This window comes from Drosophila kikkawai, chromosome 2R (assembly GCF_030179895.1).
Source record: "Drosophila kikkawai strain 14028-0561.14 chromosome 2R, DkikHiC1v2, whole genome shotgun sequence".
NCBI lineage: Eukaryota > Metazoa > Arthropoda > Insecta > Diptera > Drosophilidae > Drosophila > Drosophila kikkawai.
This window is the reverse complement of record NC_091729.1, coordinates 12,890,847-12,913,790: the sequence shown is the minus strand read 5'-3', so window position 1 is coordinate 12,913,790 and position 22,944 is coordinate 12,890,847. Positions and strand designations below refer to the sequence as shown.

The 22,944-nt window shown below is 42.4% G+C and overlaps 1 protein-coding gene across 4 annotated transcripts; it reads left to right on the top strand.

Annotated features, from left to right (window-relative positions):
• The first annotated feature begins 1,503 nt into the window (after positions 1–1,503).
• On the top strand, positions 1,504–22,788 carry unc-5. Of its 4 annotated transcripts, none has more exons than XM_070284531.1 (11): positions 1,504–1,554; positions 2,998–3,259; positions 10,077–10,950; positions 11,757–12,038; positions 12,656–12,826; positions 14,729–14,782; positions 16,390–16,713; positions 19,132–19,260; positions 19,371–19,566; positions 21,324–21,397; positions 21,470–22,788. In XM_070284531.1, exons 3-11 carry the CDS (start codon positions 10,257–10,259, stop codon positions 22,786–22,788), a joined length of 3,243 nt encoding a protein of 1,080 aa, XP_070140632.1. In that variant the 5' UTR covers positions 1,504–1,554; positions 2,998–3,259; positions 10,077–10,256. The 4 variants fall into 4 exon arrangements, with proteins under 4 accessions (XP_070140632.1, XP_070140631.1, XP_017027386.1 ...); XM_070284530.1 differs by lacking the exon at positions 1,504–1,554 and adding an exon at positions 1,668–1,745; XM_017171897.3 differs by lacking the exon at positions 1,504–1,554 and having other exon boundaries at positions 2,839–3,259.
• The last annotated feature ends 156 nt before the right edge of the window (positions 22,789–22,944 follow it).

Sequence of the window (22,944 nt, the reverse complement as noted above, 5' to 3'; positions counted from 1 at the left end):
ACTAATTTTAAATATTCATTGAATCTATTGTTCATTGTATTATTTAATTTCGGTTTAAAGCGTTTTCATGAGGACATTTTATTGGATTTATTAAACGAATAAAACAGCTTTTTTGGTTTTATTATCTACTCCTATTTGCTGTCAAATTTCAAATAAGTCAAGGCAATCTATAAAATAGTAGTAGATATGTTTCTTTTTATATATAATATAAATTTAGTTTTATATTAAATAAAAAGGTCTTCCGAACATAACATTTTTAAGACAGCTTAGTAGCCAGCGATAATCCTTACATATTAAAGTTTAGTCAACAAGAAAAAATGTATATTATATATAAAAAGATACATATCTACTACTATTTTATAGATAGGTAGATGATGGAAAATAATTTTGTATGGGACTTTTACTCAGGAACACCCAAATATCATGGAAAACTTGAAATGGTTCGTGGAAATTTCACAAAGTTTAATTTTGTGTTCCTGTGTTATTTTATGCTGGCCGGATATTAAGAAGACACCATTTTGAAATTTGTTCTTATCTGGCAACCCCAGCCAGGAGTTTGAAATTTACTTCCTGTTTCCTACTTGTCCCGTTAGTTCATGTAGAATAAAAGTAAAATGTAAAAAAAGGGAGTGTGTATTAGGAATACAGACTCTAAAAGCCAACTCTAGATGACGACACAACAGCTTTTAAATAAGAAACTGTTTTTACACTGGGCTTTAAAAATAATTAACTTCAGGCTAACTAATTAAGTTTATTAACTTATCATTAAGTGAAATTATAAAAAGGACACAACTTATAAATTCATGTTTAGTCTTTGAGTCAGTTTTTGTATTATCCTAATCTAACCAAAATTATTATTATTATTTTGTTATTATTTTCAACGCATTTTAAAAATATTTTTAATAATGGCTATATCTTAAATTTATTATAAATAAATAAATAACAGATAATTTTGTAGTTAACAAAAGACTGCAGTTTTTTGTTGCCTACTTTCAGGCTGCACCAGCTTGCTTTTTATAACATATGTACATATGTACAAGGATTTTTGGGGCAGTTAATGAAAGTATTTATATTATTTATTTACTTTATATATAAAAACATTTGTAATTATGCATTTTATATTTAGAGTAATAAAATTATAATGAATAATTTCCCACTCGGCAGGGGTTTCTTATCGCCAAAAGCTCTCGCGCCGCAGGATTCAAACCTCCTTCAACCCTGAATTGGGCTCCACTTCGCCCAACTGGTCACACTGGCCGGCGGGAGGAATCTGCGGGAGCAGGCTCACTTTTTGAGCCAAACGACCGACTGACTGTGAGTGATGCCAAAGGAATGCTGCGCTCCCCGAAAACCAAAGACACATCGCAACCGTCGGGTGGCAAACGGCAAAAAAAGTGCAGTAGCCGTCGCAGTCTCGCGAATGTGAAATGAAATGTGCAATTAAAACGCGAATAATGGCAAAGTTCAAGTGAAATATTGAGGAATTCCAAAGGGAAAAAGGAAGAAAAAAAATAAATCACAGCCTTTCCTGGCGCAGAAGGTGTGCGTGAGTGCGTGCGTATATGCGGTGGTGTGTGGGTGCACAACACAAAATATAAATAAACGACGGCGGCAGCCAGCAGCAGCAGCATCCTCAACGTCAATGTCACTGAGAGGAGTTGATAAAAAGCAAAGCTAAAGGCCTTTAATTGCCGCTGCAGTCAATAAATCATCAAACGAAAATATGAAAGCATCTCAGGAATCCAGTGTGTAAAATTAGAAGCAACAACAACAACGGCAACACGCAGGCGGAGGCAGGAAAGACACAAAATAGCCAAAGCAAAGAGCCAATATACATACATCCACGTCGTAAAGTGCGTCCGATTGGGAGAGTGCTCTCTCGCGCGCCCAGTCTCTCTCTCCCACTGCTCCCCCACCCACTTCCTGCACACATATGCTGCGGCCAACAGCAACAACAACATTAACTCCTGGGGATGCTGTAAGAGCGGGACGGAGCGAGCGGGAGTAGCGCCACACGCTCTTCGACTCGGCTTTAACTTTGGCGCTCATTGTTGCTCTCTGAGTCAAAGAGCGCGCCGCATTTGCACTGATAAAAAAAGCTTATAAAATAGCAGCGAACTTACTTTTTAAATTTTAAAATAATAATTAATATAAAGGACTGTTTCGGAGATCTAATTTTGTGATTATTATTTAGTCCTAGAATATATACAAAAAGCTTCAGGATAGCAGAAAATAAGTTTATGTTAATTACATATTAATAGTTAAACTTAGATTTTTCTCTGAGACCTAATTTATGGTTTGGCAAGGAATAAAAATGTATAGAAATACGTATAACAATATTAATTGGAGTTAGAAAAATGGGCCATACGTTTAAATAGATTACAAATTAAATTAATTAAGTTACGATATAATAATCGAAATTATTTATATATTAATTTGCGTTAAAAGAATTATTATCCTTTGTTGCATATTGTTAAATTATAAAATTCTTTTAAGAGTATTATTATTAAATTTTATTAGTATTGATATAAAAGTAGACATAGGCACAATAACCTTTTGAGACTAATTAATGATTATTCCAAGATTTATTTCCATTTACGTTCTTTAAAATTAAAATTTTAAATTTTTAAAACCTTTTAAATATACAAAATAAAAAAAAATTATAAAAACGTTAAGTGTTAGCAGTGGTGCAAGAAAGGTATTTCTTGAATTCCCAAACTGGTTCCGTTGGGGTGACTTTTTTCTCAGAGTGCACAAGCATTGCGTCGCTGCCTTCGGTCTGAAGGCACCACGAATTCCCAAGTCTTCATTTCAATTTCAAACGTCGAGGCAATCGGACGCACGCCGGCTCGTCGCAGTTGTTGTTGTTTTCGTATTTCGTATTTCCAAACGCGCGTACTGAAATTCGAACGGGAGAGATCGTGAGATCGGTGGTTTATGTTTATATATTTATGCGGGATTGAGATACCTAACCGTGTGCTTGCGTGATGATACCAGCAGGATATCCTTGGGTCTTCGAGTGAAAATAATGAGTGTAAATGGAGAAAAGTAAACTAAGAGCGATAAGGTTACAGATGTCCTAAGCACACAAACACACACACAGAGAAGGACACAAGCAGAGACACACAGCCAACGCAGGGATATTGCGGCAGGGGCTGGGCATGTAACTGGATCCTGGATACATGTTGGCTCCTAAGACAACAGCTCGGCAAAGGCAGGAGCGGGAGCAGCAGAAGGAGCAGGACGAGCAGGACGCCGTGTAAGTAGCGATGCTTAACTATAATAAGAAACCCGGCGTGGACGACAGGCAGGCGCAGGATAAAAAGCCGCACAAAAGGGGGACACTGCTGCAGTAGAGTCGCTTCCTGCGCCACTAAGTATGCCACTGCAATGCTATTTTAAGGTGCAAAGTGCATTGAGCAGAGGAGGTGAAGTGCTGCCCGTCAGCAAGTAGCCCGTAACCCACACTCACAAACACACACAGGGGCATGCACCGGACCGGCGACAACACACAAAACGTATTCAAGTGTAACTAAAGACGACCAATTCACAAACAAACAAACAAGCGAGCGAGCCAGCCAGGAGCGGAACTGAGTGCGGGGGAGGTGGGGTGCTGGGAACCTCGTGGAGCGGAGCGGACGACCCTCGAACCATGTGACCAAAACGGGAACCGTGGAACGGGGGAGGTGCAGGCAGTGCCAACCGAAGGGCCGCCGCTAATGTTTATTATGAAAAGCGTGCCCTTTTGAACGCCATCATGTATTTTTATTTTTATTTGTATTTTATGATTGCGCTTAGCCATGTGTATTTGCTGAGAGCGACAGGAGGAGTGGAGTGTGTGTGTGTGTGTAAATGCACAGCGAAAAAAGCAATCAACCTTGTACTAATTTGAGTCAATTTAAATTGAATTGCTAAGGTAATCAAATTAGGAAGTTCTATCAATTATACTGAGAACTTCAGAGATACATTTAAGTAGGATTTTATGAGAAATCCATCTTAGGATTTATGAATGGTTTAAATATATCAATTTTGGATGTGAAGATACAGCTTGGAAAATGTTTTAAGTTGAAATTTCCTAAAGATAAGGCACAGTTTTAAATGATTAACGAAAATGATTTTATTTTAAAGTATAAAAACAGCTCTTCTTGGTTCTTTAAACTTAAAAAAAAAATGTAAAAGATGGCCTTTGAAGTTAGATTCTTCTTTTCTACATTAACATTACAAATTCTTTAAAATCTCACACCGATAAGGCACAATCCTGAAGTAATTAGCTTGAAACAAAAGAACATTTATATTAATGATGTGAGAACATAAAAACTGAAGTTACATATTTTCAAAATAGTATTAAAAACCAAGGGTATTTACATTTATTTTTATACATGCAGACTGATAAGAATCTATTTTCCCTAGCAGTTAGTCTAAAAAATTATAAAGTGAGAACATAAAACCTTCACATAAAACCAAGTTAGTTTTAAAATCTTCAAAATATCCCACAGATAAGACCCTTTTTTTTTGTGGTCCAAATCATAAATGAATTTCGAATGTTTATTCAATTTTTTTCTCAGTACTTTTGTATTTTTGTTTTTCCTGTTACGCGGCGGCTGTCGCAAGGCCCTCATGAGAGAGTGCAGCAGCACTCAATTCATTGATAAAAGATGCAGCAGCAGCTACAATTATAATATAGCAACAAGAACTCCAGCCAGCCGATCGACATGCCGCAATTACAGTTATAATTTGGGCCTGCAACCGTTATTCAAATGTAAATTCAAATGTGGATTGCAATTACCAACCCTCCACGGGTCGTTGTTGGGTCTCGGTGAGTGGGTAGCAAACAATCGCCAATTGGCATATAATGATCCCCTTTGGACGTCGAAACGTCCTAACTGAACTGAGTGACAGACAGACGAAATGGAATGGTATATCGCAATATATATATATAGGGTTTTTTATTTAGAATGGGTATGGGACTCAATTCTGACAACCAGCAGCGACATTCGGAACAGTTCTCAGGCCTTGACAAATGCACGTAATGATTGGACTCACACTTTGGTTTCTGCCTTTTTAACAATTTACGCGCGCAACTCTTACCCCTTCTTCTACGGCAGAGTTCTCACACTCGTCCACTCCTAGTCCATAATTTTAGGGGTTGTGCAACCCAAAAAATATACGAAAATGAGTTTCAGATACATTTACAGCTGTTGCCTTCGATGGGCAAACAAGGGCTAGGGCTTGGAGGTCGAATTTTTGTCGAATTCGGGAACGGGGACCTGGGAACGTTGCAGGGAACATCTTTGACTCCTGCGGTGATTAATTGTCATCCGAGCGTTCGAACAACATATGTGAGCGGAGACCGGGACATGGGTCTACTCCTATAGGTTCGCCGGGGTCTTAGCAGTGGATTAGATGTCGGTGAAGGTGAAAGAATAGGCTCGTTTCTTTTCTTTGTTCCGAAAGGTATGTAGTAGGTAGCTGGTGATAGTAAGTAAGGGCGCAGCCCAGGGAAACCGTCGTAAATCGTTGGATTGAAACTCACTGATCCTATCCGAGGCCGATCCGATCGATGATGATGACGATGGTGAGAATCAAGAGGGTATTAACATGGCTAGGTAGCAGTCGATGTTCGGGGTTAGAACTTTCTACGGCTATTATAATATCGTTTCCCCTCCACTCACTGCGTAGGCAACTGCTATTTCTGGCTATCATCAGCCGGCATCATGTGGCCAGTTGCCAGTTTTGGCAACACACATAAATTAGGTTACTAGCATCATTTGTTAGAGGCGGACACACATTAGAACTTTGCTAATACGATACACAAATGATAAGGGCCTTCCATCATCGGTTGTTCAGTTTTCGGGCTGCCGCTTACTGCTGCTGATGGAATCATAAATAATTTGTTTATTGCATGCAGGCACAGGCGGCCTTCCCCCTATCTATCTAAGTATCTACACAGTGTATCTTGTAGTAACATGCCTCATAACTCAAGCTGGAAACTATTGTTTCTACTTCTAATTCCTCGACAATTACGCTTAATTAATTTAAAGATGTTTGTTATGTCCCCCGTAGAGTTGCTGTATGTCGTTCAATTTTGAGCAGTTATGACGGCGGTACAGCGGTTCGTTGGGGGGTGGATTTTATAAATAGATTAATTAAAATCATCTTTAATTGTTTGATTACAAGGCAAAGCGTGGATCTCTCACAATAGGCTGCCTCTATACGGTCTCGAGTTGCAGAGTGTGTGGGCAAAATGCGCAACATGTGAAATACAGATGCCGAGAGTAACCAGCACGGTCCCTTGGGCATTAAAGATTTCATTTGGGCTACAGATGTTCCGGCGATTGTACAACATAACGCAGTATGAGGAGGAGTACCCAGAGCCGGAGCCGGGAGCCAAGAGCCAAGAGCTGAGAGCCTCGAGTCACACGCAATTGAGGCAGCGGCATCTGCCGCAGACATACATACAGCCATCGGATTCCACATCCATGGATCCACTTCAGGGCAGTCACCAAGCAACTGGCGCAGCATTTCGAGTGGCATTTGATTTTAGTGCTCGAGAGTGTGTGCGTGAGTGTGTGCTCCAGAAGTATAAAAATTATTGCCGGGCTGCCAGGCAACTGAGTCAGTCAGTCATCAATTATTTTATAGAATGCTCACTTGTTTTGTGTGTGCCCTGGCATTGTTCCCCTCGTCACAGTCCCAAGTTCTCCATTCCTCCATCCCCCAGCTTCTCCCGAATCTGTGTTCTTGGAGTTCACTTGGAAGTTTTCTTACACAGGAAGGGCTTCTCCGCCTTTGCACTTCGCGGAGACTCGGCAATAGTTGTGAAATTAAATTGAATACGACGCCGATTATCCCACGCAGTCTTTCATTCGCATATCCATTCATTCATGCTGCCTAGGAAGCAAATGTCGTCGTCTCAGGCGACATCCTCATCCGTGGTTGTGAGGATGGAATCCGAGAGCTTGGGAAATCATCAAAGTTCAGCGGGACTTTGGTGGCGTCTCTTCTTCACAATATAAGATGATTACATGCACACGCAACTCGGCGTATCTGCCCATAAATCTTTCGACTCTGCACGCAGCGAAAAAAGTCCTTGAGAAATCGGCAAATATCAAAGGAACAGCACTTGTAATAATTCAAAGTATTTATAAGTATAGAAGAAATCATATTAAAAATCTTTTTTTAAGGTGCTTGAATATATTTTAAAACAAATATAGCTCTTAAATACTATATCCCAAGTTTTTATAGACTTCCAAACTAATCAAGACAACTCCAAGAGCTGATACCAGTACAACGTATCTTTAGAATACATTTTCTTTAAGTTGAAAAAGAGCTGAAAATTGTGAATTATGGATTCTGTATAGATATTTATGGCAAAAGTCTATATATACATCAGAGGTATCTTAACATTCCGATATACATAGGGGGAATAAAACTACATTCTGTTTAATATATATCATTCCAAAGTAATCGAAAATAGATCAAAAGTAATTTGAAAACGTTTATCGGATATCTATCGATATTTTAAAGCTCAATGCGATATTTTTCGATACATACAAATTTGATATATGAAATTGTATATGTTCGATATGATAATTTTCATTATTTTGCTAAATAAATCATATATTTCATAAATCACTCTATATATTTTTGTCCCTCAACTAAACCCTCCCCTTTTTTCGCCCAGTGTCTATGCGTGTGTGTCCTCCTTCAGCTTGTCAGTCAGTCAGAGGATGTGGTAGGGGTTTCCCCCGGATGCTTGCGTGCCAAAATCAATGCAAGGTTTTTTATTTGGCGGTGACAAGTTTTTTTTGCATTGAATAAATTTATAAAAACCCATTCCGATTATAAAGCGCGCCCGCAGACAATGAAATGTCACTGATAAGCGTCCCGCACAATCCATTTGGCCTACTTCAGTTCATTAAAAACCTATTAAAAAGTAATGTACAATATACATCGATGGAGATAAGACAGCAGCAGACTACCGAACGGATTCAATCGGAGTATTTTATGTGTGCCCGACTTTGATTAATCTCCCTTCCGTTGTCTGTATATATAGAGATGCCTGCAATTCAGCATTATTTCACTCCCAAGAAGCTGCAGTAATAAATAAGCTTGGCTTTGTTTATATGAGCCGAAAATCAGTGTTCGATTTTCGCTGATGGCCATATCGATTTGCGGCCTTAGCCAAAATGTAATTTAGCTAAGCAGCCCCACAAACAATCAGCTCTCTCGTCAAACAATGGTCTAGACTCTAGACAAATCGAAAACAAAACGGGCTGAGCTTCAATATCCCATCTATAATTGAATGCACACACACACACACCAAACACAAGAGTGTGTGCCGAGTCGGAAGAAGACTATTATAATCTGGTCAGTTACATGAGCCCAAGAGCACGCCCAGGCAACACATATATCCACAGAATATATTGACAGACACTCAAGTGTCCACAAGCACCCTGTAAATCCAATTGAATTACGCATAAAGGCGCTTAAATCGAAAGAAACGAGGCTCGTTCCCGATGACGATGATGATGAAGTCGATTAAACGACCCATCAAATGTATTATTTCCCCTTAACTTCTGATTACCCGATATTTTATTACGATTCGTGAGGGGGACTGAGGGACTGCAATCATAATCACTTTTCACATATCAGCGTTTCCGCAAGATTTACATATCGACTTTTACTTGATGCGCCTCCTAATGGCCCACGTCGGTGCGGCCATAAAATCCGTTTGAGCCAGAGACTTGGGCTTTTGAGTTTTAACTTATGCATGATTAATACATAATTACGAAGGCAAACACATAAACTCAAACGCAAAGCAGAGACGGGGGCCGGACTTATCGCGGCTTGGCTGAGGTTCGTGCCGGCATGCGTCCACCCTCTCCATTCCTCCAAACTTAATAACTCCGCAAGACAAAAGGCGCTTTTCCCAGCATAAGTCCCCTATAGTGGAGACCACGTCCTGGAGTGCCGGAGAACTGCAGTGTGGCGGAGCATACTTATACCTGTTATTAATATTTCGATTAGGTACCAACGATTCGTAGAACCTGACGCATGACTTGCATGGCTAATGGGAAATTTTGTAACTTGTGGCCAGCCTGTTTGCCCTACACTTGGGTTCTCACTTTGGCCGGGTCTCTTGGTCTCTCTTGGTTTCTTGATTGATGGAGACAACTCATCGATTGGGCTGAGAGTACAGGAAGTGTCCCTAAGTATGGACAATACATTTCCATTACCCAAGACCAATTTCTTATTGATCCTTTTTGTAGATAGAAGTCTGAGTGGCCTAAAAATAGTGCCTACCTAGGGGCAGGAAATGAAAACTAAACTCAAAGGAAATCTAAACTGACGGAAAAATAAATGAAAAATCTGTTGAGTAAGATGTAAGGGGTTTCGGGGTTTCTTTTTATGATGTAAAATTAAAGCAGGTGCATTTGGAGGGAAAATTCAATGGTATTTCAGGAAAAGTAAGGTTTTAGATGTGTGAAAAATAGGATGAGCTATAACTTATAGGCTTATAAGGTAATTCTAGTAAGGAACATTAAACACAAATAAGAATAAATCATAAAGATTAAGCTGACTTACCTTAAGTAGCTTAATTTGATATGTAAGAAGGCTTCTTTAATATTATAGATAATCCTTTTTGATTTATCTAATCAATTAATTCTACTAATATAAGAATTTTCCTAACAAAGAAACACTTTATTCTCATTTTAAGGAAACCTTTCCGCATTTAGTTGTCACTTTTCCCCTATTTTCTTCTATTCCCTTAAAACTCTCAGAGTTTCCCCTTAAAACCACCTGTATTTCTGAGCAGGTAGTGTACACAGAAATCGTCTCAAGTCGATAAGCATATGTGCCAGACCTTAAGGCTATTAATGCTATGAGTGTGCGTCAGAGATATGAACACTTTAGTCAAACCATGGACACTTTTCGTGGCTTGACAGGCCGCTTTGTGGGTTCTCGTTTTATTGCCAAGTCCGCAAATTGCCAGGCCAAAGACGTAGAAAGGTAGCTACTCACTACTACTCCTCACTCTATAGCTAACTCGAGTTTCTTATCTGACTTTCCAGATCGTATTCACCACGTCAACAAAGCGAGTGTGCAGCTAATGCTAATGCCTGCAGTTAGCTCGCCATCGCCACAACGCCACGTCACATTGCAGGTGCAGCAGTTGCACAGGAAACGCAGGAGCAGGAGCAAGAGACACCTACTCCTCCTTCGTCACACTGAGAACCCCCTCAAGGCGCAGCATGGCGGTGATTAATAGAGCCGGAAGTGTGATTACCCTGCTAGTTGGCCTTCAGGTCATCTGCTTATCTCTTATGGTCACCGGAGAGCTGCCGCAGCTGGACTATGGCAGTATGTCCGCCTCCCTGGAGGAGGATGCAATTGACCCACTCACAGCACTGGCTCCCTTTGCCAACTCTTTGGTTACCGAGGAATCGGCGCCGCAAAAGCATCACTTGGAGCTGCTGAGTAACAGTAGTGAAGAGGAGAATCCGGCACGACCTCCAGTGGGCGTTCCATCCTCCTCCTCTTCGTCCTCATCCTCCTCAGGGGCGACGGCAGCAGGCTCAGGAACCCTGCTAGAGGAGTTCAACAGTGGCAAACTGAGTCCTGGAGAGGCCAGCAATACGCTACCCATCTTCCTCAGCGAGCCGGAGAGTGTTTTTGTGGTCAAAAACCGACCGGCCATCCTCAAGTGCAAGGCCTCGCATTCCCTGCAGGTGATCTTCAAGTGCAGCGGCAGCTCACAGCCCCCGCCCTCGACGCACGAGACTCATGTGGATCCACACACTGGCGTCAACATGGAGGAGGTCACCGCCACCATACACCGGGACCTGGTGGACGAGTTCTTTGGGGATGGACCCTTCAAGTGCGAGTGCCACGCCTGGTCGTCGCGTGGCGTGGTCAAAAGCCAGGCGGCCACCGTGCACATAGCCTGTGAGTACACTGATATGAAAAATATGGTCAATTAATTTTCCGAAAATATTTTCATTAAATATTTAATCTAAATATTTATAAATTCACTTTCGGCTTTGGCTTTAAGCCTTTTTAATTGAAAAATCAGGCAACTGCAATAAGGAATAATTAATTCAATTGCCTTTAAAAGCCTTGCCTTGCTAATAACACATATTTTAAAAATTAAATTAAAAAGCTTATTGATTCATTTTTGCTTTGCCTGGTAAAATTCACAAATTTGATTGAGTTTGTTTCAATCAGAAATGTTTTTATTAATGGCCAACATACACAATTAAATAGTTGAATTAAGGTCAGGCGTTCAAATAAATTCAAGCAAGCCAAGGCTGGGGGAGTCTTTAATTAATTTTAAATGGAAAGGAAAACATTTTTAATTTGATTTTGAAAGAGTCATGCCTGCTCCAAGAAATAAAATATTTAGTTTATTTAGTATTGCTTTGAAATCGTTTAATAATTCCAAAGATAAGTTAAAAATTACTAAAAAGCATAGGAAATTTAAAACTAAAATCTATAAACTGTATAAATCATAATTAGAATTATTTAAAATGACACTTTAAAAAACAATTTAATAACAATTAAAGTATATTAATTTCCCTTAACCACTTTTAAAGTGTACTTCCCTTGCACTTAACACATGTAATACACCTTAGTCCTGGGGGTGGCTTCCTGTCAACAGGAGCGACCCTCGCTTAGCTCGCTTACCCCTATTATCGGTATCTGGAATCTACATCGGTATCCGCATCTGTCCTTTTTTTCACCACCAACTATAGATATTCGCAAGTCCTTCAACCAGTCGCCCACCTCGCTGCGCCTGGAGCTGGGCAGCCGGGCGGAACTGCGCTGCGAGCCACCCGGCGGCTTCCCCGAACCGAAGCTCACCTGGCACAAGAACAACGCGGTCATCACCGCGGAAAGCGAGCCCGGGATCAGCGTTACGGGCGGCATACTCACCTTCCGCCAGGTGGCACTGCAGCACATGGCCAACTACAGCTGCAGTGCGGAGAATATAGCCGGCAGACGCATCTCCGATTCCGCGGTGCTCATCGTTTATGGTCAGTATATACATATGTATTATATAGCTGGCAGCTATAGATGGGGAAAAATGAATTTAAAACCAACATGTTTTTACTCGGTATTTTGGACAAGAAGTAAGGTTTATTCGTTCTTTGGTTTTTATGTTCAAAAAAAATTTAATTTTGGGAAATATTTGCTTAAAAATAGATGCCTTATTATAGCCTGATATAAATGTTACAAAATCACAGACTCAGTTTGCTTTAAATTCTTGCCCCCTTCCTTCATCCCTGCTAAGTGGTTTTAATTCTCGAGACAAAGTAGCCAATTTTCTGTTAAAATTAAATCTTAGCATAGCTTTCAGCTGGATATACATCAAATTATCTTCCAATTATTTTAAAATCAAAGAAAAAACCTTTTAAAGTTCAAAATATCTTCTTAAGAATACTGAAATCTCTTAAAGTTACTCTCAAAAGTATGCAATAAAATTTTAAAGGACACTTTAAAGCGTTGTAACATTTTATAGCACACTTTTAGACACAAATTTCAATTGATTTCAGATCAATATAGATTCCCTTCCATACCAAGTAACCCATAGTCGTGTCTATATTATTTTTTAATGCTCTTAATTGTTCAATTTTTGATTCCCATTCCGTAGTCAACGGCGGCTGGAGCACCTGGAGTCCATGGCGCGAGTGCAAGTGTGCGGGCAAACCGAGCCAGGGACGAAAACGGTCGCGTACCTGCAACAATCCGATGCCGCTTAATGGTGGTGCCCAGTGTCCGGGCCCCCAGATCCAGAAGTCTGCCGACTGTGCCGCCTGTCCAGGTATGTAGCTGCGTTGCGGTCATCCGCAAAATTGTGGGTGGCTCTGCGAATTGCGGCCAACACGCCCACAATGCGGGCTCGGGTTCGAGTTCAGGGAATGCCTCGTTCCGGATTCCGGAAATGGGGGAGATGCTTTAAGGCGGTTGTAAAGCAGCAGCAAAATTGTCAATTTAAATGGCATTTGCGGCTGGGCGCCACCTGCACATGGCCCAGTAAGTCCTCTCGCGCCCCGCTGGCTCTGTCGATACATCTCCTGGGGCGTCGTGAACAACGCGTACTTTTTCACACCACGACATGAAGGAGATGGGACAGGGAATGGGCATGGGAGGTATTGCGTGGTAAGGACAGTCCAAAAACACAAAGCACTGCACCAAGCAAAAGTTCAGGGGGTTTTACAATAAAAAAAGAAAAGATAAAACCAAGCCCAGATAAGCTTTTAGGGTCAGTACGAAGTGGAAATACACTTGGGATTCTCGGTTGATTATCATAATCCAAATGGGCCAGGACTTTACATGCATAAATGATAGGAATTATAAGGGGTTTATGCCAAAGAATGCTAATGTTATTAGGCTGTGTACATCAATATATAATTTAAAATCAATGAAGAGGCTTTTGCTTGTTTAAGGTATTGAATTTCTTAGAGTTTCAAGAAATATTTAGGTGTTAATTTACAAGAGTTCGTTTTCAGAATATAAAATATTAAAAGAAATGCCTATTATTTAGAAGTATTCGAATATTTACTTTAGAATTCTATAAAATTCATATCCACGTAGTTTTTACAATTTAAAATACAGAAATCAAATACTTTGCAATCCTTTAAAACAAAATCATGGTGTTGTATGTATTAAAATATTTATTAAAAACAATTCACTTCATACTCGAAATAAGAAATGATTTTAGAGTGTTTTTTAAACAACAAATCCATATTTCCTTATTAATTTTTCAGGCTAGTTTTATTTTGAAATCTACAAGAAATATCACAAGAATTTCTTTCCATAAGCTTCTAATCCATTAAAGCCCAATATTATGTAGAGCTAAGCTCCTCGGCTCAGTGTTATTATTATTTACGAGTGGAAAAATATCAAGTAGAGAAGTATATTCTATATATATATATAGAGCTGGCAGGCAGCCCCTCGATATAGTCACCATGCCCAGCGCGAACAATGGCATAATACATTTTTGAGTGAGTGCCGAGTATTTCATTTTAAACACGCATTCGGCTGCCGTTGGTGGTGCCTTGGACCGACGACAGATATCTCCACATGCATATATAGAGATGGATAGATTGGGTCCCAGCAGGAGAAGAGCAGGAGGTAGCTCTGGCTCCCTCCACCGACTAAATGGTGACAAAGGCACTGGATATTCAAGGGGAAAGGGGGAGCAGCACAGATACTGCCGAGATGGGCCCGGAGGATGAGGATAAAATCGGTGGTGGCTATGGGGCGCTCTCTTTTTGACAGACGCACGGGCGGCATGTGTTTGAGACTCTTCACTTTTATTCATGTAAATTTATTGTATTGCATTGTATTGTAGTGGGATCCCTAGGATACTTGGCCAGAGCAGAAGCCGAGGCCGAAGCCCGTCAAGTCGCACAGCACAGCGGGCGCAGGCAATGAGCAATTGTTGACAGACGAGCGGGGCAAATTGGGAGTGAGATGGGGACGAGGGTGCCGGGAGAATACTCTGGATAATAGGGGGGAAAACTCACCCACTCTCCTGTTCTTTTCTATGAAAAGTGTGTCATAAAATTAATTTTAAATTTCGCTTGGCTTTCGTTTTTTTTCTTTCCTGTCGACTCTTCATCCCCATGGAACCGTGTCAACCTTATGGTCCTGCCGCCGTATTGCTGCTGCTGCCACGCCCATCAACGCCCGTGATTACGCTGTCGCCTGCCAACAACAGAGGACACTCAAATCGTCAGTCCTGATGGATTTGACATTTCGTCGAGTAAGCGCAGTAAGTTGAACCGAAAGCCCTGACAATGTGCATTTCCCTCAAAGAGGAAAGGCTTTCCCGGCCTGGCTCCTGGCTCCTCATTTTGGGTGGGACAAAGGGGACAAAGGGTATTCCCCTACCCACCGTTCCCTTGTGTTCCGTTCGAGCTGTTAAACTTGAATGCTTAACGAGCCGACGACAGTTAAATTTTTTAGTTGGGGTTACAACACATCCCACATCCACTGGGGCCTTCACAATCCAATAAACAATCGTGTTAAACCGAACCGGCGGCGGCATCAGCATCCAACCAAGCGTGGCGTCATTCGTTTTGGGTTCTTCAGAGGGTTTCCCCAGAAAACAAAAAAAACTATATATATACTTTAACTGACTTTAACTGGAGTGACTTACTTTACTGGGGGTGACGTCACTGCGACACGAGTATCTCGCAGCAACTTAAAAATCACTTACCACGACTTATACTCCTCCCTGATTCATGCAACAGTCGTCGGCGTTGTCTGGCGGGGTCGAAAAGGATACGCCATCCTTGGGGATGGCTATTGACAGGATGGGCACACGGACATGGGTATGGGTATGAGGATGCGTTGCGGGGGAAAAACTAAATGCCTGGCAATGTGATGATGGCTGGCGACAAGTCCGGAATTCTGTGCGCCCCCTTTTTTTTGTTGGGGGTGGTTTTATGTTTCCAAAACAGGAAGTGCCAAATGCCGATGTATTTATACCAGTATGTGTGTTCACTGAGGGAAAAACTATGGCAGGAAGGGAAGCGGAAAGTGGAAATAAAGTCATTTGGATAATAATTTTTTTATTAGAAATTATATTACTATTTCCCATTTATTTAAAAACTTTTTATTTACTGGAGTTTCATGTTTAAATAAATTTTCAAAGAATTTAAAACTTATTTTTAAATGTCTCTTTAGCTTTATTAGAGTCTTGTGGTACACTTTTCTGAGGTATACAACGTTTTGTCAAGCTTCTTTTTATATGAAAAATTGTTTTTTAATATTAGTAATATTATTTTTTGAATATTGACACTACTTTTTTCCCTTAGTGTCTGCCTGTCGAACATATATTTCAGCTGCCATAGGCATGCATCGCGTTCCACGGTCATTTTGGGCTTTTTGTTTAGCTTTCGGACTTTCCGCTCTTCCTCACTCCAGCGGGCAAAGGGAAAGCAGGGAAATTGAAATAGCAAAGAAAATGCGAAAATAGAAAAGCATTAAAATGACAATCACTTTTCCCTCTCCCAACCCAATCCAACCCACACCCACGCGTCGCACACAAACCCCAAAAATCAACAGTGGCGTCGTCAGTCACTCCCTGGCAGGGGCAGGAACATCTTAAAAATGGGGGGAAAATGGCCAGAGAAGAGCCACTAATTTTATGGTGGGAACAAACTTTCAATTTCTCCCCGAGGAGCATCTATTAGGCCGTAATTGAAGCGGTTGCAGGAGGGGATCAGGCCACATACCGACGTCCCTGCTCTGACTCTGACTCTGAGGTTGATATATGACCCGGGGAGTGCCGCTGTCGGGAATGTGTGCTAAATCATGTTAATATGACTTTTGATTTCTAAACTGCCTTTTTCTCTCCCCTCTCCCCCCTTACAGTGGCCCGCTGGTCGCCGTGGAGTGACTGGAGCATCTGTTCCGCGGAATGCATTCAAGTGCGTCGCAGGAAATGCCTGAGTCAGGGCCTCCAGACACCAAATCCCGATGGCGACGAGAGCAGCGAACTGCTACTGGGCTCCGGCGTGGGCATGGCCGCACTCAGTGCTGCTGGCGCTGCCTCCGGTGGAGGAAGCCCCGGCGAGACGGCTGCTGGATCCAGCAGCTCCTCCGACAGTATCGCAGGATATGGCAAATCATTGTGCACCGGAAAGGATATACAGACAGCCGAATGCCGCGGCGAACAGTGCCAGATTGGCAAGGATGGTGAGTGTGCCATTGCCAGTGACAAGGATGAATGCCAGGGCAGGAGCAACAAAGTAGACAGTTAGACAACAATAACAGGCCAGGCCAGAAACGGAATCAGCAGCCAGGACACAGAGCCCAGGACACAGAACCCTTGCCACACAAAAGCCGAGCACTCAACGCTGATTGTCACAATGGGAAATTAACCAAGTGCATTTGTTTGTGCACGGCCACGGGCTTATTTATACATATATATAAGTCCCTGGGAGAAGAGTATAGAAAGTGTATGGCAGGGACAGTTCACCCCAGGAGGTGGCCCCCAGTTCTCTAAACTCTCAACTTCCGACGCCCAATCGAAGGAAGAAGGGTCGCAAATCAATCGCAGCAGCACTTGGAATTGAGATTTAAGTGGGGGTTCCCAGCTCTGTGGGTTTATGTGCTTTGCCAGATAATTAGGCGTGCGGCAAAGACAGCAGCACCAGGACCAACAGCATCCATCCATCCATCCACCCCCCAAGTTTGTCCCTTTTGCCACCCCAAAATCTGAGAGCTTTTCCCGTGTCATTGTTGCTGTTTGCCCTTCGATTTTCAACGGGGGAACTGAGCAGTGCCGAGTGTGCGATTGACCCAACTCAAACATAGTTTCGTGCGGTCCATGGGGATCAATTAGATGGCTGTCACAGTGTGTAATTGAAAGGATCAGGATTCAGGATCAGAACAGTAGGAGGAGATTTTGGCAGGTTTGTCTTTTATTTGATTGCCGTGCTGAAAAGTTTACGAAGAGTGACACAAGTAGTGTGTGTGTGCAAGCTTATTTTCGATTCTATTACGATTCCAAAGGCAAATCCAAAGCCAAAGCCAATCCAATCCTAGTTCCCTGGGGCCACCGATACCTGCGGCTTCATCATGGGCCCATTGTCAGCAGCCTGTACACTCAGCCATCTGATATTAAAAGCGTATTTGTCAGGCCAAGGAGACGAGACGAGACCCCTTTTGATGTCCCTTGCAGGAGGGGATTTTCCAAAAGAAAAAAATTACAACAAAAAAAAAAAACCAGCATGCAAAATGCACAAAAGCAAAGGGAAAACGAAAGCCCCGAGATGTATCCCAGTTGGGGTTGCTGCTACGGCTGTTTCCGATGCTGCCGCTGATTTACAGCGAATATAATTGCTCATTTCATACATTGTATAATGCGTCCACCCACTCAGTCAGTCACTCAGTGCTACCCCCTCCGAAAAACGAAGCTCTAGCTCCAGCTCCGTCGCCGTCTCCGAATCCCTTCTGGAGCGGAGTAGTAAGTACTATACGGTATAATAATCATAATATATACAGAGTAATTCCTTGCGCTGCAGCGATTCCTTTTTCGCCAACAACCAGTCACCGCCAGCGCCCGGCAACAATGACGACAACAATCACAGCAACGGAAACAGGCAGCGTGCAACAATGGGAGTCCAACAAGGGGAGGAGGAGATTTCTTTCGAGGATGGGGATGCGGGAGCCTGTGCTGACTACGCTGCTGGCGACGGGGGGCCGGCGGCGAATAATAATGCGAAATAGACGTAGCTGGACTGGGGATGAGCATACAAACATAAAACATTAAATACAGACATATACAGCTCCGCTCCGCTCAGCAGAGCGCCAGATATACGGATACGCATGGCTGCTCCGGATTGATGACAATGGGTGGAGGTGGGGGAGGAGGATGATGCAGAGGATGCCACTGCCGACCCTGTTTGGTTATGGAAAAGTTCGGTTCGGTTCGGTTTGGTTCTCGGTCCTCGGTTCAGTTCAGTTCGGTTCAGTTTTTGGGTTGACTCAACGTCCATGAATGTGTGGATTTCGCTTGGCAGGCATCCTGAAAAGCACCGAGGGTGGCGTCGGATTTACGCAGAAAATTCTTGGTTTCTCCTCATTTTTTTTTTTTTAATGCTCAAACACACAAAGATTGGCAATTGGAATGGGGTTCTCATGGTGGCAGCATCTTGGATGGAAGGCAGAAATTGCAGGCAGGCTGGCATTATTGCCATTCAGTTTTGTAGAAGCTGAAGGATATCTGAAGGGATACTTTCCCTGATGAGCTAGGAATTACTCACTAGTTTGGAAGAGGATATGTGGCCAGATAGATACTCCGGGTTCTTGAGAGATTGATAGTCGTATTTAGAGGAAGATTAGGTTGCTAGAAACCTTCTGGTGGATGTGATGATGACAGTCCCTGAGCCGAAATATTTCCGAATAATATTCCCGAATATTTATTGTAAATTAAGGAGTATGAAACTAGCATAAAATGCATTTAAAAAATATATTTTAAATACCTATTGGTTTGCCTTCAAAATAAGTTAATTCCAAGTACTCAAACACCTTCCTTTGGCTTAAATTTCCTAGGGTACAACCCGTTAACTCAGCAGTTTTATATGAATCCACTACGCTTGCTCATTGCAGATTTCGATTGGACCCTCTATCTGGGACTGGCCTTCATAACCGCGGTCTGCTTCGCCTTTGGCGCGGCCCTCATCTGCTGTGCCCGCCGTGGCATTCGCACCAATCCCCACTACAACATGGCCCGCTCAGGTGAGTTGAAACGGAAAGGAGCCTGCTCTCCGCCATGCGTTCCCAACAGAACAATTCTGACCAAGTGTTTCTCTGTGTGTGTGTTTGTTTTTCGATTCCGATTCCGGCAGTAATGGACGCGGATTATATGCCCGGCGTGGTGGAAAAGAAGGAGATGCGCATGCACATCGAGGCCAGCAACATGGGTTACGATTACGTCAATCCCGGACATCGGTACTTGCCCAGCATGGGCATGGGCATGGGATGCGGCAGCATCGGCGGCGGTGTCACCGAGCACCACTACGATGTGCCCAATCTGTCCGCCAAGTAAGTCTACAAATAAGGCGGGAATGTTATTAGTTTGCTAAGTGTATATATGTCCTTTTTATACACTTTTTTATTGTATCCTTTTGTGGACCTTGAGTCGCGACTGGGTTGCAATATGGTTTAAATACTGTTGCCAGGATGGAGGGGTTTCTTAAATCTGTTAATATTTGTGGCTTATCTATATGTCTTTGGGTTGTTATTATACCCTTGCAGGGTATTATAATTTCAGTCAGAAGTTTGCAACGCAGTGAAGGAGACGTTTCCGACCCTATAAAGTATATATATTCTTGATCAGAATCAACAGCCGAGTCGATCTAGCCATGTCCGTCTGTCCGTCCGTCTGTCCGTCTGTCCGTCCGTCTGTCCGTCTGTCCGTCTGTCCGTTTCTACGCAAACTAGTCCCTCAGTTTTAAAGCTATCTCAATGAAACTTTGCATATAGTCTTCTATATGCTCTCACTGCTATATATGTCGGAACGGGTCGGATCGGACGACTATATCATATAGCTGCCATACAAATGTTCGATATATTTTTAGAAAAAAAATTATAACTTTGCTGTTTTTCAACGTTTTTGCACCATTTTTTAGATATGACCATTTTATATTATTTCTGAATTTTGGTAAAAATTTTATGAAAATCGGACGACTATATCATATAGCTGCCAAAATATATCGAACATTTGTATGGCAGCTATATGATATAGTCGTCCGATCCGGCCCGTTCCGACATATATAGCAGTGAGAACATATAGAAGACTATATGCAAAGTTTCATTCAGATAGCTTTAAAACTGAGGGACTAGTTTGCGTAGAAACAGACAGACAGACAGACAGACAGACAGACGGACAGACGGACAGACGGACAGACGGACAGACGGACATGGCTAGATCGACTCGGCTGTTGATGCTGATCAAGAATATATATGCTTTTTAGGGTCGGAAACGTCTCCTTCACTGCGTTGCAAACTTCTGACTGAAATTATAATACCCTGCAAGGGTATAAAAATTATAACTTCGTTGTTTTTCAACGTATTTTCATCTACTTTGAGACATGAGCTTTTAGTATTATTTCAGAATTTTGGTAACAATATTATGAAAATTGGACAACTATATCATATAGCTGCCATAAAAGCGATCCGTAGATGTAAAGAAAATGTAAAGCTGGAAATGTATTACTGTAACTGTCAAACTGTAAACATAATAAGTACAGGTAAAATGTAATGAAACTCTGTTTTGTGTGTGTTTTAAGCATTTAAATTTATAATATAAATATCAAAACCAATCTGCAAGGGTATACAAACTTCGGCAAGCCGAAGTTAGCTTCCTTTCTTGTTTTTGCATTTAAATAGCTTTAAAGGATAGTTGAAATATTTTCCTCTTAGTTTAGAACTAATTGTTAGCTTCAGATAAAGAAATAAATATTTTTCCATAGTTCCATTTTCTTAAATTGGGTTCTAAACACTTCTTAAATATCTTTTCTTGTGATATTTCAAAATTTTAATACTTTTCCTGAAGAGGACTTACATTTTTATTACTTTTTTTACGACTCTTGAGTCATGTTAAGTATGTCCTTAGTTATGATTCTTTTAATATCCTTGCCAAGGCAACGAAATTACTTCCTTCTTGAGGAGAGTCTTTCATGTTGAACTATATGAGGAGCTTACATATTTAATAGCCACTTCATTTAATATTCTTTTTAAATTCAATAAAGAATTTAATTTTCAATTAAATATTAATTGCGTTTTGTTTTAACTTGCAGCTACACCAACCCCATTGATCATCTCAGCGTGGATTATTTGTCTGAAACCGGAGAGTCCTCCGCAGCAGATACCTGTAAGTAAACTTTTGTTACTTTAACCTTCAAATATAATTTATTTGTTATTAATTTTAATTTTTTATTTATAGCCAACTCCACCTTTGACATGAACAACAAGCTCTCCATACTGAACGCCTCCAAGAGCAGCAGCTACGAGCTCTTGGGCAGCTCTGGAGGACAGCTGCGTTTGTACGGCGGAGAGCTGTTGCTCTTTGTGCCCGAGCACGCCATTGGCAAGCACTCGAAGAAGCATGTGTCCCTGCTCCTGCTGAGCGACGAGTGCAGCCGCGTTTCCTGCGCCACCGAGAGCTCCATCCTGTGCAGCAGCGTGGTGCACAGTGCCCCGCGTAACTATAGCTTTGTGAAGCCGGTGATCCTGAAGATACCTCATTGCCTGGTGGCGCCGGAGCAGTGGCATGTCCACATCTACCATGCGGATAGCGAGCACGACGAGCTAAGCGTAAACTGGCGACGAGCGGTGTCCGTGGGCGAGGAGACCATCAACACGCCCATGTTTGTGCAGCTAGAGTCGCGGCATGTCTTTATTATGACGGAGCAGTTGGGCCACTTTGCCGTGGTGGCGGAACCTAGGATCCAGCAGCCCTCCATCAAGATGAAGCTGCTGGCCTTCAGTCAACACACGCCACCGAGCAGCGCCAACTGCAGTCTAAGGATCTATGTGGTCAAGGATCTGCCCAATAGCCGCGACATCTGCTCGAACGTGGAGGCCAAGCTGGGCGGCAGTTTCCTGGGCGAGAGCCAGGTCTTTGTCTTTACCCTGAACAGCCGGAACCTTAATATCCGCGTGCGAAGTGCCGATGTGGAGGCAGCGGCTCCCTACGAGCACGCCATACCCTACCAGCACATCCTCAGCAACAACTCTATTCTGCACTGCGAGTTCAGCCTACGACGGCAGGATCAGACCACACTCTGCGTGGACTTTGGCCAGGGTAGCGAGGATGATGCTGATATATATACCTTCAACATTCCGGCCCACTCGCTGAGCGGCTCGGCGGAGGAGCTGGCCTCCACCACGAACACCACCATCTCCATCGACCGGCAGGGCAACTATGTGAACGAGAGCTGTGTGATGGACTTTGTCCAGCTTCCACATGCCACCAAGCGTCTGATCTGCGCCGCCCTGGATCCACCGCGGGCCGATGAGCGCGACTGGCGGCTGCTGGCCAAGAAGCTCAATACGGATCGGTATATAGCTTATTTTGCCACCAAGGCCTCGCCCACCGAACAGATCCTGAACCTGTGGGAGTGTCGGGCGAATAGCTCACCCGGTAATAGTTCCAACTCGGTTTCGCACACAATAATGAACCTGTTGCTCACGCTCAAGGAGATGGGACGCCAGGATGTGTTGGACATAATCGTGGAGACGATTGGTCCGCTGTGGTTCTAGAGGAAGCCATGGAGTTAATATCCTCTGTTTCAAATTTTGGCTAATATATATTCTTAATGCCAAAAGGGAGTGATACTTGAAACAAACTAAGCGTTGATTTTCTTTGTTGATTTTTGCTAAAATGTTTCCCTTTTTCGCCACCAACGAATCTTTAAA

Bases quoted from the DNA above. Each gene is read 5' to 3' on its own strand.
- unc-5 (XM_070284531.1), top strand. From the start codon at position 10,257: ATGGCGGTGATTAATAGAGCCGGAAGTGTGATTACCCTGCTAGTTGGC. The intron at 19,261-19,370 runs GTGAGTTGAAAC...CGATTCCGGCAG, and splicing joins CTACAACATGGCCCGCTCAG to TAATGGACGCGGATTATATG. The intron at 19,567-21,323 runs GTAAGTCTACAA...TTTAACTTGCAG, and splicing joins GTGCCCAATCTGTCCGCCAA to CTACACCAACCCCATTGATC.